Genomic DNA, 19,351 nt, shown 5'->3' with positions numbered 1-19,351 from the left:
TTTCTTTTTCTTTTTTGAGAGAGAGAGAGAGAGAGAGAGAGAGAGAGAGAGAGAAAGAATGGGCCCGAGTGAGCAAGGGGCAGAGAGGAGAAGCGGACTGAGGGAGAAGGAGGAGGCTCACCCGAAGCAGGGCTCAAGCTTACCCAACGTGGGGCTCGAACTCACGAACCGTGACATCATGACCCGAGCTGAAGTCATATGCTTAACTGAGCCACCCAGATGCTCCCCACAATCTTTAGGAATTGACAATATACCAAACCACTGAGTCATACACTTCCAATGGGTGAATTGTATGGTGTGTGAACTGTACATACAGGGTGTGAATTCTATGTCAATAAAGCTATTTTCTAAGAACTCAGAGTCCAAACAGTGACTAGTAATCAACTAATTTCAAAAACAAAATGGCTGAACATTCTTTAACAAGTGGGACAGTGAGAAATTCTATGTGATGGGGATGCAGCGGCACTTTAGTATCTGCTACGGACCGGACTGCCAAAAAGAAACGTCCCTTGGGCCTACTCCCCTGGGAGGGCGGGGGCTGGTCTGGCAAGGTGCCACCCTGGTGAAGGCTGTGTTCCACGGCGGACCGGGGGGTGGGGGTGGAGTCCCAGCCTCTGCCCGAACTCGGGGGCCGCAGGGGGTACCGGGGACAAGGCCTGTCTCCCCACCCTGGCTCTCAGCATCCTGAGAACTATTTGCCCCCCAATTTTTTTTTTAATTTTTTAAATGTTTTATTTATTTTTGGGAGAAAGAGTGCAAGCAGAGGGGGGGCAGAGAGAGGAGAGACACAGAATCCGAAGCAGGCTCCAGGCTCTGAGCTGTCGGTACAGAGTCCAACATGGGGCTCAAACCCATGAACCGTGAGATCGTGACCTGATCATTGACCTGACGCCCAACCTACTGAGCCACCCAGGCGCCCCTGGGGTTGACTCTTTTTTTTTTCATGTTTACTGGCCCATATACAATTTGAGTTCTGTAAAAAAGTTCACAAAACTGGTTTACAACATTTTCTGTTGTTTTGGTTCTCACTCTGATACTGTGAATACAGACAGGGAGGAAACACTGCCGTTCTACACGGGGGGTGGGGTGAGGGCGAAACGGTCGCTGCCAAGTGTTTATTGCGCCACGCATCTTGCCAATTATTTTTTAATACATTACTTCTAACTTTCCCAACAACCCTGGGAGGCGGTTATCACTAAAACGGGGGCTAAGAGAAGCTGGTTAATTAGCCCGAGGCCACTGGGCTGGGAACAGGGACCTGTGGTCACTTGAGTCCTAAGGCAGTGCCTTGGCTTTCCGGTAGCTCCTTCTCTTCTTAGAGGCCTGGGCAGGGAGAGGCTGGAGTCAGCAGGCCGCACGGTGGTCCACCCAGTCCCACACGTGCAGAGAGGCGTCGCTTGCTGCCGATAACAAGGTCCTCGGCTTGTGGGGGTGCCAGGTGTGGGTAGTGACCAGTGGCGCAGTATCTGTCTGATTGTCTTCCAGGAAGATGTGACCTCTGTGAGTGAAGACAGGTTCTACTTGGCCCCCCGTTCCGTCCCAAGATGTGGCATCATAGACCTGGACTGTCCCATCAAAACCTGAGGAAGAACAAGAAAAGAGAGGATTGACACTGAAACTCTAAGGTAATTTTTCATTTTTTTGAAAAAAGTTATCTCTATGCCCAACGTGGGGCCTGAACTCACGACTCTGAGATCAAGAGTCGCATGCTCTACTGACTGAATCGGCCAGGCAACCCTAAAGTAATTTTTAAAGTTTGTTTGTTTGTTTATTTATTTATTTAGAACGTGAGTGTGTGGGAGGGGCAGAGAGAGAGAGGGGGAGAGAGAGAATCCCAAGCAGGCTCCACACGGTCAGTGCTGACTCCAATGTGGGGCTCGAACTCACGAACCATGAGATCTGACCTGAGCAGAAACCAAGAGCCGGCTGCTTAACCGACTGAGCCACCCAGGTGCCCCACCCCTAAAGTAATTTTATAGTTTGCTCTGTGGTACTAAAACAGGCTATAGGATGAAAAGTCAAATAACAAAGATGCTTAAGGCCAGGGGCGCCTGGCTGACTCAGTCGGTATGGCATCCAACTCTTTGATCTCAAGGTCATGACTCTGAGTCCCACACTGAGTGGAAATTACTTGAAAAAAAGAAAAGATGCCTGAAGCCAACCGAAGGGCACATATCCTCTGCCCTCAATGTCGGCTCCACAGGGCATGTGATGGTGTATTTCTGTTGTTCATCTATTACGTGCCAGGTGTGAGGCCAATCCTAGACATGAATTCTTTTAATCCTCAGAACTGTATGAAACGGTACTCTTATTCTCTGGGGAACCAGGGAACTGAGGCCTCAGAGTCTTTTGAGTCTTGCCTCAAATTCCAGTCCTGCCACATGTGAACCCTCTCAGCAGATGGCCTCGCCTCCTGCTTGGTAGGGATATGGGAGGCTTTAGAGAGAAGCACCCTCCTGTCCCCCATGACTTAGCTCTACCCACACTCACTCCAGCCCACTGTCTACTTGCTACCAAAAAGCCAATTCCTCCACCAAGCTCGGTTCTTTCCTTCTGCTCTTTCTGGATCCTGCCATTATCAACGATCTTTTCTTAATCTCTCGACTATTCTCTCAACCTCTCCCTTCAATGGATCCTTCCCACTGGCTTTTAGAGATGCTCATTAACACCCTTATTCGGCTAGACACTGCCAGGCCAGACCCAGGAGCCTACGGACCCGGTGGCCTGCTATCATTCGAAAAGCAAGCAGGCTGGGAAGCACTTTGCCATACCCTCAGCTCTTCCTGGAGCCGTCCCGGGGCCACCCTGCTGCCTCGTTCTCTGCAGGCCTCTCGGCCAACGTCGGCTCCGAGCTCCCGCCCAGGTAGGAAAGGCCTGCTACCGATGTGGAAGTTTAGTAGCCAGAATGGGGAAGGGCCTGCCACAGAAGCACCTGGAAAGCTGACCTCAAACTTTCAGCTCCGGGCCAGATGTATTACGGGGCTGCGGGCTCCTTCCTGAGCACCATACAGTCCTCTGGAAGAGAGGGATCAAGTAACAGACACGAAAGGATGCCCGGCGGTACCTGAAATGGCCAGGCAGTCGTCCAGGCCTGGAGCCCAGGTCACTCGCAGCAGCTCTGGGGCGGGGCTCGGTGCGGACATGGGGCACCGCCCCGAGCTCACAGGGTGGCAGAGATCCCGGGGATCAAGGAGACAGAGCTGCCCGTCTGAGCCAAGGCTGGCAATGCTGGGCCCAGGGCCCCGGCGTCGGCCCCCAACTTCAGCACACCACCTCCTTGCAGCGGCCCCGGGGCCGGGGCCGGCATTCTCTGACGGCGCCCACTTCTGGCGGATGTCAACGAGCCCCAGCCGGCCCGAGGCACAGCAGAAGGCAAAGGTATCTGCGTCCAGGACCTGCAGGCTGCTCAGCTCCTCACTGTCGCCGACCCCTGGAAGACACACGGCGACACAGAAAAGCTGCTGGAGTCACAGGAGTCCGGCCGGGTCCGAGCCCCTTCCTCCGGAAGCTTCCCTCTGGCCCCAGGCACCTCGCCACGCTCCGCCCAGCTGGGGTCGGTGCCGGTCCCGGGCCTGCCTCCTCCAGCCCCGATGCGGGAGCCCCTCGAGGCCAGGGCCCGCCTCGCCTCCACCTGGTCTCCCCAGCACCTGGCACACGCGGCTGAACTCTCTTCTTCACACGGCTGAGGGGGGCCGCCAGGAGAGGCCGGCGAGGGCCGAGCTGCTGCGGTACCTGAGGAGTACGTGGTCTTCTGAGTTTCCAGATCCACAACCTTCAGACCGCGGAGCCTCGCCCCGTGCAGGACTCCGGGGGCCATCGAAGAGAAGATGGCCACCCTAGGCCAGAGACTCCCCTCCTCCTCCTGCACGGCAATGGTGCTGACAGCTTGAATGACGTCTGGGGGGAAAGGAGGAGAGGCTGAAGCCCGGGACGGTGAGGAAGTCTCCAGACCTCACAAAGTGAGGGCCGGCCAGCAGTCTTCCCTCGTGCCTTTAGGAGGTCAAGGAAGAGAAAGGGAGCTGACAGGTGGCAAGGGAGGATGTGAGACACGAGCACTGTGTTCCGCTCCCATTTCTGAAACGGTCACAAGTGCTTTCGTCTCTTTCCAATTTGTCCTACACACGGTTCTGCAGAGGGGAGATAATGAACCATAGTAGCCACCTCAGAACCCCAAGAGCAGTTGGGGCTTTTTATAGTTTTGCAAAGAACAAATAAGGATAGAAGAAAGCAGAGAGCACCCCGATGATGTCATTTACATCACAGGTGAAAATAACGGTACAGAGGTCACGAACTAATAGTATTTCTTCAGACGCACGTTCCACGACCTCCAGCGATCTGCTGAAGCCCAACAAGTAATGGTTACAACCCAGATGTCGTCTTCAGACATAAACGGGGCGGGAAGGCCCACGACATTGTGAACAGAAGAGTCGCCGGACCTCAAGTTGAAGGAAATTTCAGTTGTGTTTGTCTCAGCCTGCTTGGTTCTCACCGCCACCTGCTACGGTTGCTGCTTCTCTTAATGGCAGCCATTTTGGACTCGGCTGAGAACAATGAGTTTGCTGCACACGCTACTTAATGGGGGACGCAGACTTCCCACTTCATGTTTTCTTGCCCCGAGACAGGCTCATTATTTGGTCTCCGCATTCTCGGAAGAAAACGGAGACCTATCTATTCTTTAAATTCCGCAGGCTAGGCGAAAGCCAGCCTGAGGAAGGAACGGGTAAGAAGGAACGCTGACGTGGCTTGTCAAGCGAGCACATGGCAGCAAGAGAGCATTTCCATCCCAGGGGTTCACGGCCGTGTCCGGCCGGGCTAGAATGCAGACATCCCTTGTGGGTTGCTCCTCAAGCCCACGGGCTCCGGGTGGCCTTGCCCCAGACTTGTTGAACGTAATCGCTCCTTCCACAGGAGCTGAGCAGGCTCGGAGCAGACACAACAGCTGAGCCTCAGGACCAGCGTTGGTCTCTGGGGACCACCGACGGGGCGGGGATTCAAACCGGCCCCAGGAGAGCCTGCCTGACTCCCCCGGGCCACGTGTGAGCCCCTCCTCTTCCCTTTCTACACCCTCTGAGGAGCCTGGAACAGATTCCCCAGGACCTGCTGCTCAGATGTGATCCGTCCTCTGATGGGGGAGAGGAGGCGGCCACGGGAGAGCCGTCAGAGACCTATTTCAAAGATGGGGTGGGAAACAAGGCTTCGGAGCCTCCTGACCGGAGAATCACTTTATAGTTATTCAGAAAGAAGTGCAGGCCTCCTCCTCCTCCTCTCTCTAGTCAGTGGTAAAATGCTCTCCTCCAGGGAATCCACACCACATTTAGCAAGCCAGCCCCAAACAGAAGAGAAATGACTAGAAAATCAAAGCAAAAGACACAGTGAGGCACCTCCAAGAACTTGGCAATAAAAGAAGGTTGTGGCTGAGGATTAACCCAACACAGAGTGGGTCAGAGCAGAGGCAGGCACACTCCTAAGGAGTCAGAATGGCGCCCTCACCTGCAACACTGAGCAAATGGATGAACGGTGATCTAAAGGACGGTGGTGTCCCTGAGAGGGGGCTGTGCAGCCACGGGAACAAAGAAAACACTGGGGTCTGTCCAGGGCAGGAGGGGCCACGCCAGACTGAATACTGAACTTCAGAGTGGATACAGCAGGTGAAATTCAGCTGAGACCTTTCGAAATGTATTCATCCAGCTCAATGGTTTCCCCAGCCCTAGTGAAAGAAGAGGCCTCGGGCGCTCACCAGGGGCACGGACGGCAGTGAGGCCCGGCCAGCAGAGCCTTCTCAAGTTTTATACTTTCTGCCTAAGAAAACTTGCAAAAACACAATCTGGAAACTTCTCAGCTGATTCCTCTTGTTACGGTTTCATTTAGCACGCAGTCTTTGATTACATTCCATCTTCTATAGGCAAAGAATAAGGACCTGGAATATTCCACGTTTAGGGATACTCATGGCAGTCTTTTGAGTCTGCTGAGTACGTCTGCCTCTATAAACAGATTAGTTTAGGACGTGGTAACAATATCAAGTTTTTGAGACAACAAAGCTGTTTGTTTGGGTCAAAACCTGGACCTTGGAACATTCACCTAGGTAATGCTACGCTTTTGGGCTTCTAGGCAAACAGCTGGCCAATCTTCCCTAGGCTCTGGAATATTCTGCTCTAATATCTAGGGGAAGGTAAGTCTTGATCTGATTTCCCATTCCCACATGAATGTCAAAGCAACCCCCTTCGGCCAGTAGCTCTCCTGGGCCTGGGGCTTTAGGTCCTATTTGGCACCTGGTACCAAACAGGCGCCTCCACACGGTGAGACTCCTCTCCCACTCATCTCTAAACAACTGCCACCCCACATGGCCTATTTTTAGGCAAAGATAAAGAAACAACTACAAGTTCCTGGCATGATTATGGACAGACAGAAAGATCAGTGGAACAGAACTGAGAGTCCAGAAATAAATCCTCGTATTTATGGTTAGGCAACTTTCAACAAAGGCATCAAGACAAATCAGCGGAGAAAGGTGAGGCTTTTTGACAAACAGGGAAGAGACAACTGGATATTTCCACACAAAAAGATGAACTTCGACTGTTACTTCAAGCCATACACAAAAGGGAACACGAAAGAGATCACAGGCTTAAATGCTGGTGCTAAAACAAACTCTGGGAGAAAAATAAAACAAAGCAGAGGGGACAATCTGTGGGTTAGGTAAAGATTTCCTAAATCGGACCCTTAAGAGTACAGTCCTTAAGAGAAAACACTGACAAACTGGACCTCATTAAAATGGAGACCTCTTATGCTTCAAAACACTCTTAAGAACGTGAAAAAACAAGCTATAGACTGGGCGAAAATATTAGCAAAACACGTACTGGGCGAATAATTTGTATGTGGGATGTACAGAGGACTCTTACAACTCAATGAAGACAAAAAAGTAAATCAAAAACTGGGCAAAATATGTGACCAAATATGAGCACCAAGAAAAGAAGAAGCATCTCCGTTTTTGCTTTGCTGTTGTATCCCCAGCTGGACACATCCAAAGAGCACAAAGAGTAACTGTTGACTGAATGAGGAGATGTTCGCTACTGCTACAAATAATAGTAACAGTAATTATCATAACTGTTCCCCTTTAAAAAGTTTATTTAGGGGTGCCTGGGTGGCTCGTCGGTTAAGCGTTCGACTTCGGCTCAGGTCATGATCTCACTGTCTGTGGGTTCGAGCCCCGCATCGGGCTCTGTGCTGACAGCTCAGAGCCTGGAGCCTGCTTCCGATTCTGTGTCTCCCTCTCTCTCTGGCCCTCCCCTGCTCATGTTCTGTCTCTCTCTGTCGCAAAAATAAATAAAAACATTAAAAAAAAATTAAAAAAAAAATAAAAAGTTTATTTATTCTGAGAGTGAGACATGTGACAGGGGCAGAGAGAGAGAGAGGGAGACAGAGAATCCCAAGCAGGCTCTGTGCTGCCAGCACAGAGCTTGACATGGGGCTCAAACTCATAAACCGTGAGATCATGACTTGAGCTGAAACCAAGAGTTGGACGCTTAACCGACTGAGCCACCCAGGTGCCCCTTTCTTTCTTTCTTTTTTTCAAAGTGATCTCTATGCTCAACGTGGGGCTCAAACTCATCACCCCAAGATCAACAGTCACAAACTCCACAAACTGAGGCAGCTGGTACCCCCGTAAATGTTCCCTTTCATTGACAAATCTGCCTCCAGGAACCAGCTCAAAGCAAAATGGAGGCAAGGACCACATTGCTGCTCAGTAAGTACCCTACCACTTTTTTTCAGAGCCCGTACACCTGTACTGAGATCAATTATTATCATCTAACTATACTTAGACCCTGACATGGTTCTGAGCAGACCCTGAAGTTAGACTAGACCCATGACCAGGCCGTGTTACTATCTTCGTAACTTTCAACAAGTTAGCTTCTCTGGGACAGACTCTGTTCTCAGACTTCTGAGAATATAATGATATCATGCATGGAAAGTACTTGGTACAGTGCCTGGAGTATAATACGCTTATTAATATTACTGTCACCTTGTACAGATTATGGGTTAACTTGAGCAAGTATCTTTTAAACGTACAGTGAAACCAGAACATCAAAGGGCCCGGGACAGCATGCCATCTCAGCCTGCTGAGGGTGGGGAAAAAAAACAACAAAACTGTCTCATGAAGATCTGAATAGGCATTTCACCAAAGAAGATATATGAATGGCTGATAAGCCCATGAAAAGATGCTCAATATTATTAGTCATTAAAAAGATGTAAATGAAAGCCACAAGCAGAAACAATTTCACGCTCAGTAGGATGGCTTTAACAAAAAAGACAAAAACAAATGTTAATGAGGACATGGAAAAATAGAAACCCTCACACACTGTTGGGGGGAATGTAAACAAAGAAGCCATTGTGGAAAACACTTTGGAAGTTTCTTTAAAAAATCAAACATAAATTTACCACCTGACCCAGCAATTCCACTCCTGTCTATCCAAGGGAAATGAAGACTTATGTCCACACGGAGACCCGCAGATGAATGTTCTTGGCGGCATTCTTCATAATAGCCAAAAATCAGATCCATCAACTGGTGAAGGCTGGCCCAACAGAATAGATCCACACAGTGGAATACTAGTCGGCCACAAAAAGGAACCACTGATTCACAATGTATCACTGCCGTTCGTCCTGACAGTGTCTGGGGCACCAGGTGCCACACCAGGTGTGACAAGGAAGACCTCAAGGCACTGTGCGAAGCGAAAGAGGCCACATACAACAGACTGCATACTGTACGATTCCATAGGCAGGGCATGTTCAGAAAAGGCGAACCAACTATAGAGACAGGAAGTAGGTTAGTGGTTGCCTGGGGCAGGTGTGGGCATGGGGATTAGCAGTAAACGGCACAAGAGATGTTACTGGGGTTATGAAAATGTCCTGAAACCGATTTATAGTGATGGCTGCAGAACTCTTAAATGTACTACAAATCACAGAACCGTCCACTTACAATGTGTGAATTTCAATAAAATTGTAAAAAAATCATCATACGTACAAGGAAACGATACAAACTGGCAGCTACAACATTAGACAAGTGACAAGTGACAAAGAGGGAAAAGCCCTCTGAGTCAGCGACTTCGAAAAGCAAATGAGCACAAGAGCGGCCGTTCTGTACCAGTGAAACTTGGGGAGAAGCCAACAGCTGCCAGCCAGTTTCTGGGAAGCGTCTAAGCGAGGCGGCGTGGGGACCGGGGACAGAGGGTCACACAAGCAAAGGGCCGGTTCCAACAGTGGTCCTGAGCCCCCGAGGCACGTCTCCATTCTGGCCGACGGTGGGAGGATGGAAGGGGCTGGATCAGGGCTGCAAGCTCTTGGCGCCTCCCGGATGGGAACCCGCATACCCACTGCCGGAAGGAGCCCTATTCCGCGTGAGGGAACGGGATCAGCACTTCCAGCTCCTTTTCCTGTTCCCGCCAGGGAGCAGAGTGACCTAAGAGGGAGACTGGTCAGCCCCGCCTCGCCTCCTGCTCGCTCCTTAAGTTTCCATGGCCACGAAGAAAGGGGACCTCTTTGCCCCCGCCGCCACCTCCTGCAAGAGGCGAGCTCACCTGAGCGGCCCCAGCTCTGCCCTCGCAGCCGCCCCTGCTGGGGGGAGAGGCACCGCTTCACTAGGTGCTCTGCTCACGACTGGGTGGGCAAACTCAGTTCCTGGAGCGGGCTACAGGAAGCTCCATTTGGGAGCTGTAAGCCGGACTCTGGTAGCTAATGCATCTTTGCCCATGACCAAGTAGATACTGCATTTTCATTCCCGCCTGGCTCCGAGAATGCTTTTTTTCTTTTTTAGCGTTTATTTATCTTTGATAGAACGCAAGCGGGGCAGGGGCAGAGAGAGGCGGATGGAGGACCTGAGGCGCGCTGTCAGCACAGAGCCTGACGCGGGGCTCAAACTCACGAACTGTGAGATCACGGGCCCAAGTTGGGTGCTCAACCGACTGAACCGCCCAGGCTCCCCTGAGGCTCTTCTTAACTGGCTTACATTGGGGGCAGGGGTGTAGGAGTATCAGGCCTTCTTACAGCCCAGCCCCCACCACGTCAAATTCACTCACCACTGTCCTCTGTCACCTGCCACACATGCAGGTGACAACCTGGAAGACCACTGGTTACCAGCAACCTATTCAAACCAGATAGGAAGTATCAGTCCAGGCGGTGGGGCGCAACCCCGCCTACCTCCCCACCCCCCACACGCACCCTCAGCTCGGGATCCCTACATTCCCCACACCGGGAGAGCTTCCTGCAGGAAGGGGTCATCAAGACCAGTCACCCCCATGTAACAGATGAGGGACAGCCCCAGAGCTCACGGGAGTCACGGGACTGAGCCCAGGCTTCTACGTGGCCTGGTGGGTCCTCACAGGACACCAGCAGGGAGCCGGGACACGCAGCCCTGACCCAGAGACTCTCCGCCCCCGCCGACTGGGGCTATTAGTCCCCGCTACCCAGCACCAGCTCTTTGACAAACTGCACTCCCTGGAACAGCTCTGGTGCTCTGTGGGGAACATTCGTCCCCAGGTCTGCGAGGGACATGAAGCTACCGGAACGATGGTTTTTTAATATTGTGAATCCGGATGTGTGGGCGCGCCTGTGTGCTGAGAGGGTAGGGGCAGAGGTGGCGATCAAGAGGCAGGACGCCCCGGACGTTTCTAGCCGCTCCACCCCAAATGGAAGGGCTGGGTCACGGAGCTGACCATACCTTGTGTCCGGCACGTGCTTCAGATCAAACACAGACGTGTCTGAAAATCCTCCGTGGCGTACCTTGAAATCTCTTTCTGGGAATAAGCCCTGAAATGCAAAGGGGTGGCTGATCAGAGAGCCTGCTTTCCCAAGGAACGTTTCAGATGAACTTGGGGGGGGGGGGGGGAAGAGAGAGAGAGAGAGAGAGAGAGAGAGAGAGAGAAAGAGAGATAAAGAGAGAGAGAATCCCAAGCAGGCTCTGTGCTGGCAGTCCAACTCAGGGCTCAAACCCACAAACCGTGAGATCATGACCTGAGCCAGTGGGGCACCTTAGCCAACAGAGCCACCCAGGCGCCCCGGTTCTTCTAACGATAAAAATGCAACAGCCACCAATTGTCCAGTGTTCGCTGTGTCAGGCACTGTGTTTAGTGCTTTTTCTACATTATCACATTGAATTCTTACAACCACCCCGTCATGTAGGTTCTTACAATCACTCCGATTCGAAAGTGACAACACTTGGGCACAGGGCACTTGAGCAACTTTTCTAAGGTCACACAGGGATTACGCCGTGAATCTGCACCCACGTCTGTCTGACCAAAGTTCATGCTCTCGGCCACCAGACGCCACCATCCCCACTATCTCCACGTGAGCAACCAGAAGCAGAGGGAAGGGAGGTGGCCACAAGCAAAAGAAGCCAGGAGTGAGGTAGGAGGTAAATAAGGCCTCTCATCAAGGCTCAGGATGGGTGAGCGAGCTCCCGGCTCAAGCTTGAGTGGTGGGGATCGGGGGGGGGGGGTGGCATCAAAAGCACTAGGCAGGAAGCTTCTCCCCAGGGAAACAAAGGTCAGGCTGCCCTATGAGATGGGTCTGAGTGATTCCACAGCAACCCTGGCAGCTACCACCTCTTTTCTTCTTCACATGTTCTCTTCTCTTTGCTTCTGAAACACTGACCTTTTCTGACACCCCTCCTACTTCAAAGACTATTATTCCTTCTGAGTAGGTGTTGTGGGTTCATCTTCCTCTAACCGTTCCTTACATGTATTCCCTGAAGTTTTATCTTTGGACACCTTCTGCTTTTATTCCTGAGACACTACAGTCACCCTAGGTGATCTCAACCATTCTAAGGGCTTCCACCACCCTCTATACCCTAATGGCTCTCTAGATCTATTTAAAAAAAAAAAAAGAAAAATTTTTTTCATGTTTATTTTTGAATGTGTGAGCAGGGGAGGGGCAGGGAGAGTGGGAGACAGAATTGGCAGCAGGCTCCATGCTGTCAGTGCAAAGCCCGATGTGGGGCCCAAACCCACGAACTGTGAGATCATGACCCGAGCCGAAGTCACACTGCCAACTGACTGAGCCACCCAGGTGCCCCTGGATCTCTTTTTGATGACGTTAAACTGCCCTCTTCCTCTGGGAGCCCCCGTAAATTTCAGACATTCTGTAGCACTCCTCTCTGGGGGTACTTGCCTCCCTCTATTAGACTAGAAGGGGAGGACCAGTGTTTGTCCCTCTCTCTTTCTGGTGTCCAGGGCAATACCTACTAGACAACAGGAACTCCCTAAAGGTTCAACAAAAGGAGACACACATGCTCAGCATTTATATTTCTAGTTACCTGGTTTTCTTTTACAGAAAGTCTGAGAGGTAGTAACAGATGAAGAATCTCATTTTTTTTCAGGCTTTCATAGCCAGCAACACAGACTCCTGGAAAAAGAAGAAGGAGCTGTGACAAACCGCTAGGAAGATTCTGGACCATGGCTGGGGTCTAGAAATTCCGGCAAATCCCCCAAAACAAAGACAAATTCCTCTGCCATTGGTATGCAGCCTTGTATTGGGGAATGGAAGAGACTTAGACCTTAATAAGAGGAATATAAGCGCTGACGGAGTGTGAACATTGCTAGGAGACCAAGAAGAGGCCTCAGATTCCCAGAAGTGTGGGTTGGGTCCCTCTGGGCTGAGTTTCAGAGTCCCAGCCTGAGAAGGAAGATTCCATCTCCTTCAGGGCCAGGTAGGGCACGTCACCTTTGTCACCAATCCATTCAAGGACTCGTGTGGCTTCGGAAAGGTCGAATGCATGGAAATCTTGGTACCTGCATGATAAAGACACATGTCACATGGTGCGCACCACTCTACAGCTGCTCAAGAACTCAGAGGGCGGTGTGATCCGGTGGGTAAGGGACCCAGGCTCTGGAGTGAGGCAGACCTGGGAGCAGGTCTTGTTGCACATTTTAACCCCCGTGTGACTGGGCCCAGGCCAGTCACCATATCCCTGAGCCTCGGTCCTCATCTCTAAAATGGGATTCCCAGAGTACCCAGACTTCCTTCCCAAGGTTGATGTGAGGAAGCAGAGAGACAGATCATCTGTTCAGAGATCCACTCCGGCTGGCGCAAAATAACTGGTGGCTCGTGTGATCAATTCTCCTCCGCAAGCACTGCGCTTCCTAGTACCCCGCACAACGGCGCACATAGGCGGGTGCCGCTTCCGAGACGCGGGAGCCGACTTCCAGGCGGAGTCCTCGGTGTCGGCTCCCCGCGCCCACCCCAGGGTTCCTCACGCGCTCCAGCCCGCACCCGTCCCCCCGCGCCGCCAGCTGCAGGCCCGGGTCCCACGTCCCAGGCCCACAGGATTTACAAGCGCAAGGATTCCACCAGCCAGTCCTCCGCTGACTCCATGGCAACGCCGCTTCCGCTACCCCACTTCCGCCTCTGAGAACCTTCTTGGCGCGAACCTCTCGCGAGAAGTGGGGGAGGCCCGCTCGGGCTGGGGGCGTGGCTCACGCCAGCGGGGCGGGGCCGAGAGGTGTCCGACCGCCGGCACCAGCGCGCGGTGCCCTTGACCGGCTGGGTCCGGGGTTCTCCCGGCAAAAGCTCCGGGGAAAATGACGTAAAATCCGGGGTTCCCAGGATGTCAGTTCCGGGCGTGGCCTCAGGGACCTAATACCCGCCCGTTTTACGACAGGATATTTGTAGAGCAAAGGGTCAAGGCCAGAGAAAATACAGGATGCCCGGTTAAATTCGAATTTTAGATAAACAAGTTTTTTTTTTCTTATAAGTATGTCCATGCAGTCTTTAGGACATCTCATACGAAAAAACTATTGATTATTTAAATGAAATCAGAATTTAACTGGGTGTCCTCTATTTTTATTTGGTACCTCTGGCAACTCTACCCAAGGCCAGAGAAGAGAGTAAGCAGACAGTGAGGACTGGATCCTAGCTCGGCTCACTCTCTTGCACGCTCTGAGCACTCCCCTCGAAGCTTGGCGTGGGAATGAAATGAAATGCGGCAAGCAAAACCCCATCTTGCAGTGTAGGCAGCTCCCTTTTACAGGAGAGGAAACATGAGACTTGCCTGTGCCAGCAGGTGGCAGAGGTGAGTAAGAACCCAGCGCCTGGCACAGGACCAGGCATATATGACAGGCCCTGAGTACCTGCTTGCTGAATGAGCGACTGACTTAGGAGTCCTCAGGAGGCTGGTGTCGTGAAGTTTTCTTGGCTTTTTGGAGCCAGCTCCATCTTACTGAGCATCCTGTCCTCCAGTCTTCCGGCCCCCCTTTCCCTCCCATGCCCTCAAACATGGCTGGAAGGAGAGGATCAGATATGCTTCATTAAGAGCTGGGTTTTATTCACAACTTCAACAGGGAAGCAAGAAATACAGCAGGGACATAATTTGTGTCTGCATTGGCAATATTCCTGGCGACACAACCAGAAATCACACTAATGGAGTCACAGAGATTTGAGGCCAGGTTTTACGTCCAGATGGGGCCACTGCCAGGGTCCCGTTGAGCTCCTCCCCTGGGAGGGCACGGTCCAAGCCACGTCGTCGTATCTTCCTCATTAATGGTGTCACTTCTGCACCACTTGCACCAGCAGCCTCCTGTACCGAAGGGGAACACACAGAAGAACTGACCTGGGTGGAGGGGGGAAATGACAGGGGCATCCTGCCATTCCTAAGTGCTAGGCGTCCACAGAGGCAGGCAGGGGCAGGCTCTTAGCCTAGGCAACCTCCTAGCACCTTTCTCCCAGAAGAAGAGGTGGGAGGGGTCGGGGTGGTGGTTTTCCCAGGGTGACAGCCCAACCTCAGAGTGATCATGACAGTCAAGGAGATCACAGAAGTGAAGTCCATGTGCGTGCCTGGCCCTGGGCCAGTGTCAACGTTTTCCCTCCCCCGCCCTCAGCTCTGCCCCAGACCTCACTTCTGAAGCCCCATCCTCTAGTGCTAGGTACTGCTTCCTCTGAGACTTGCTAGTGGGTCTGCATGCTTTAGGCCTTCAAGACCACCAGCCCCAGCCAGAGGTGACATCATCTCCGTTCAGACTCAGCCAGCCCAAGCTCCTGGCCCTTGCATCTGAGGTCCCCAGGGGCTGGCAATTCCGTGCATGAGGAGGACCAGGCATGCTGACTGGGGCTGGAGTTAGACCTTCTCTAGGGAATGCCCCCTCCCTTCCTTCAAAAAGTGTGCACTATATGCTGGGCACAGTGGAGGTATGAAGGGGAGTCTGTAACAGGTGCTGCTGATAGCTCCTGTTTACGAAGTGCTTTCTGTGTGCCAGGCGTCATGCTGAGCATGTGACACAAACGGTCTTGTTTAATGTGAGATGGGCGCTATCAATCCCATTTTATAAATGAGGAAGATGAGGCTTAGAGGGGTTAAGTGACATTTTTAAGGTCACACAGCTACTAGTTAGGTTAGGAGCCTAGCACGCTGTCCCCAGAACCCACATTCTACCACATTACACTGCCTTCTGCCCACAGTAACAAAGTACCGGGAAGGTTGTGTGGGGTGGGGGCCGCCTCAGGAGCAGGGAATGAAGAGCTGCCCTTCTACCAGGCCAGAGACCAAAGCTGGCTTGGCTCTACTTTGGGGCCTTGGATCTCATAGGTCAGTGGTTTATGACCAAAGGTAATCTGGCTCCCTCCCCCGACCCCCTCACAAGAAGGCCTCTGGCAATGTCTGGAGGCATGTTTTTCTGTTGTCACAACTGGGCAGGGGGAGGATGCTCTAGTGGATAGAGACAAGGGATACTACAAACTTCCTACAATGCACAGGACAGCCCCCACAACAAAGAATTATGCAGCCCAGGATGTCAAGAGTCCTGAGGTTGAGAAACCCTGCACTGAGGGTCACTGAGGCAGACGAGTGACTGGGAAGAGCACTGGTCAAGGCGAACAAGGTCTGGACTCCGTCTTGGATGCTGACTCTCCTCCTCTCTGGGCCTCAGGGTCCCAACTGTAGCGGGAAGTATCCCCGAGGCACGGCAAACGTGGACAGCTGGGGTGGGGCAGGCCTGGGGGTGGGGGGCACGTCCTGCTGCAAGAGGCTGGCTAATCCTAGGCTGTGACTTTACACTGAGGACTCGGTGAGGGGGAACTTCTTCCCTACTGGGAAGGTCAGCTTCCTTTCTTCAAAGTCTTCTCCCTTTGAACTCTGGATCATGGGGAGAGCCTGGAATCCCTGGCTTTCTGGGGCCCATCATACCTGGGGGAGAAGTCACACCCTAAGCCCCGTGCTGGAACCAGGAGCAGCTGGGTCTCTCCTGGTCCTGAGGTGGGAGCCTGGCTCACCTGGGGGTGAGGTGCTGGGCTGCTAAGGCTCATGCCCAGAACTTTCTTTAGCAGGAGGATCCTGGGCAGATCGTGACTCAGCTGCCGTCTCTGGTCCCTCAGGGAGATGTGGGGAGCTGTTCCCGAGAGGAATGGGCTGGGGGTTTCCAGACTCTTCTTGCCCATGAAGTGACCTAGAAAGGAGGTGCCAAGGCACAAGGAAGGTGGGGAGAGAGGATCCCATCTCAGTGGGAAAGTTCCCCATCTCTCCCAACTTTCAGTTCTCATGGCAGGAGGATCCACGGGCAACCTTCCTCCTCCCTCTCCTCCTCCTCACCAAGGAGCCACAAACACCCCGGGTTGGTAGCAAAGCCCACCTCCGCTTTTCCTGAACAGGAGAGAATGGCACAGCTGGAAGGAGGGAAACTCTGCCAGCTGTGCTGCCTGCTTTCCAGGGGCCGGGCGAGGACAAGGAGGAAAGCGGAGAAGGAAGAAGTGTCTGCCAGGTGCAGGGGCAGAGAAGACACACCAGAGGACAGAAGAGGATTCAGTAGACTCTTGCCTAAGGCCAGGGGCACCGGCTGGCAGGCAGATCTAGGATCCAGCCCCAGTTCTGCTTTAACTGGCTGAGCGATCTCAGCCAAGTCACTGAACTGTCTGGGTCTCAAGTTTTCCATCTATTAAATTAGACGGGTTCCAGGGTCCTCATCCGCGCAGACACCAGAGTCCGTGGCTGAGGAACGGCCTGAGAAGGGAAATGGGATCAGAGCACGGAAAAGGGCGCTTGCGCGGGTCCCGAAGACTTACCGGTGGCCCAGAGGTTGCCCCGCGGGTGCACTCGGATCTTGCTGGCCCTGCTGCGGGGCTCCGGAGAATCCCAGCTGAGCGGCGCGGCGCCCGCAGCGAGCAGAGCGAAGAGCAGGAGGCCGCCTAGCAGCCGAGCGCCCCCCGCCCGCAGGGTCATGGCTGAGCCCTCGCCGAGCCTCCGCCCCGGCGCGCTTCGCAGCCGCTACGGCCGGGGCGCCAGCCTTCCCACCTTTTAAACCCGCGCTCCTGGGGGGGCGGAGCCTGCTCCGAGGAACCCGCCCCCGGCGCGCTCGCGGCCGCCCCGCCCCCGCAAGATGCGAGGCGCCGCGCCCAGCCGCTTGGGCCACCGCCTGGGTACCGCGTCCGCAGGGCGGGCGCCCAAGCCCACTATCTTCAGGCAGAGGACCCCCCCCCATTACGGGGAGGGGGGGCGGGGCGAAGCCCGTTCCCCTGGCCGCCCCCTCGCGGCTCCCACTGGTTTTCGGGCCACGAGTGGTTACTTCTTGGGAGTCTCTCATTTATAAGGGTAGAAGTGGGGGCGAGGACACTGGCGCTGCGGTGCCCAGCAAAGTCCCGGGCACCAGGCGAGCCATAAAATGCCTGCCAGCCCTTCCCTCTTCGGGAATACGACCCGTGTTCACCCTACTCTCGGCCCTCTCACCGCCAGCTCACCAGAGGTGATGTCGAAACCACAGCAGGTGCTGGGGTGGGCAATGCAGAGCAAGGGATGGGGGGATAGCGAACACCCCTCACCCCAGGAACGGACGCTCTACTTGGGGGGCGACCAGCCTTCACTTCGGCCGAAAGCGGATCTCTGGGTCAGGGAAGTAGAAAGAGCACCAGACCAAGAGTTCATATACAAAACCGTGTGACCTCGTTGAAGCTCACTTTCTTCGGCTGTAAAACAGTAATAACCACGCTGCCCCGTTTTTAATAATTTTACATTTCTTAGCACAGTCACGTTGTGGCAGGAAGCAGCAGTCCTGCAGACGGCCCTCTCACAGCCAGCACTCTCCTCCTCCCAAGTCCACACCTGTTTTGGAAAGAACTTTTGGGTCAGTGGCATCACTTAATGAGTAAGACACTGTGCTCCAGAATAATACTTTTATTTGTGCTTAAAGGTTCACTAAACACCAATGTTCGGGAGCATGAAGGTAGGCACAGTAGGGAGACAGAGGGTAATTCCCAGCTGCCAAGGGAGTTTACCGTTTCATTGGAGAAACAGAGCACCAAAGGAGCGAATGCAGACCAACCCGGGGTTCTGGGCTCTTCCCTGAAACACTGCACAGTGTGGCTGTGACAGAACCTACGCCCCAGTGTGGCTCAGTAATGCTGCTTCGTATTATTATAATCTCACATGTATCCAGCGCAGCACGGGCTGCTAACTCTATGGATCACCATCCTAAACAGGGAAGTGTATATGAGAGGCTGGTTGTCATGCTGAATTCCCAGGAGCATGACATACAGGACAGGGACACTCCATTTCTGGCCCTGGCTTTTTCCCCCAATCTCCTTGCTTCTCACCCCCCATCCTGGCATTTACACCTCTCTGCATTCTTGTCACTGTTTAGCTGCGGTGTACAGATATAGCTCTTATCACCTTCCCATCACAATTCCCTCTGTGACCCCCTCCCTCTCCTCTGGCCCACGGATGTAGAAATTAGTGGGAACACACACGAGGAACCTTATTTGGAACCTTATTTGGTAGGTTTATCTCTCATTTTATAACTGGAAACAGGCTCAGAGGTTGAGTCACTCGCCCAGACGTCACACCAGAATCAGACTTCGGGTCTGCCTGGATCACTCTGTCAGGCCCCCAAAGTCATGCGGGGCAGATGCTATTTCCCTAAACCACACCCACTCCCATTTTGCCATCAAAGTGTAACCATCTCAAAGCTGGTTTAGATTTCTCAGGGGAGAAAGGGAGCAGGCACTGAATTTAGAGTTCGCCCTCGCTTCTAAAGGTGACCCTGGGACCGTGGGTTCTGCTCTGACAGGTTCGTTTACACTCCAGACAAGCCTCCTCTGTCACAGCATGGGTCCACAGCTACAAGACTGTCCCCAGGTGCCCCCAGGGGGATCATTTTATCTGTCAGGCTAGCACAGCAAGCACGGGGGCCTGAGAACCCTGCAGAAAGAAGCAGGGTAGCAGCCCCACCGCCAGCCATAAAACACTGTCCCAGGCATGAGCAGCACTAGGCAAGCAGAGAGGGTGGCTTGCCCAAGACCACAATTCCAAGCTCGATGCCCCAGTGAGTGTGCTAGGCTCTGAGTTTAGAACGAGGACCTCAAGTGCCCGCTGCCTGTTCCCCGAGTCTCC

General features: G+C 53.3%; 2 protein-coding genes across 2 annotated transcripts; both read right to left on the bottom strand.

Annotated features, from left to right (window-relative positions):
• Positions 1 to 20: 20 nt before the first annotated feature.
• On the bottom strand, positions 21 to 13,462 carry WDR73 (WD repeat domain 73). The gene is made up of 8 exons (XM_060617583.3): positions 13,316 to 13,462; positions 12,706 to 12,773; positions 12,299 to 12,387; positions 10,706 to 10,794; positions 10,065 to 10,129; positions 3,733 to 3,897; positions 3,065 to 3,430; positions 21 to 1,580 (listed from the first exon to the last, which is right to left on the bottom strand). The coding sequence occupies exons 1-8, from the start codon at positions 13,354 to 13,356 to the stop codon at positions 1,345 to 1,347; spliced, it is 1,119 nt and encodes a 372-aa protein (XP_060473566.2). The 5' UTR covers positions 13,357 to 13,462; the 3' UTR covers positions 21 to 1,344.
• An 822-nt stretch (positions 13,463 to 14,284) lies between these two features.
• Positions 14,285 to 17,278, bottom strand: NMB (neuromedin B). The gene is made up of 3 exons (XM_060617589.3): positions 17,032 to 17,278; positions 16,246 to 16,418; positions 14,285 to 14,557 (listed from the first exon to the last, which is right to left on the bottom strand). Exons 1-3 carry the CDS (start codon positions 17,186 to 17,188, stop codon positions 14,393 to 14,395), a joined length of 495 nt encoding a protein of 164 aa, XP_060473572.1. The 5' UTR covers positions 17,189 to 17,278; the 3' UTR covers positions 14,285 to 14,392.
• Between the last annotated feature and the right edge of the window lie 2,073 nt (positions 17,279 to 19,351).

This window comes from Panthera onca, chromosome B3, assembly GCF_046562875.1.
Source record: "Panthera onca isolate mPanOnc1 chromosome B3, mPanOnc1 haplotype 2, whole genome shotgun sequence".
NCBI lineage: Eukaryota > Metazoa > Chordata > Mammalia > Carnivora > Felidae > Panthera > Panthera onca.
This window is presented reverse-complemented; position numbering and strand designations above follow the sequence as displayed.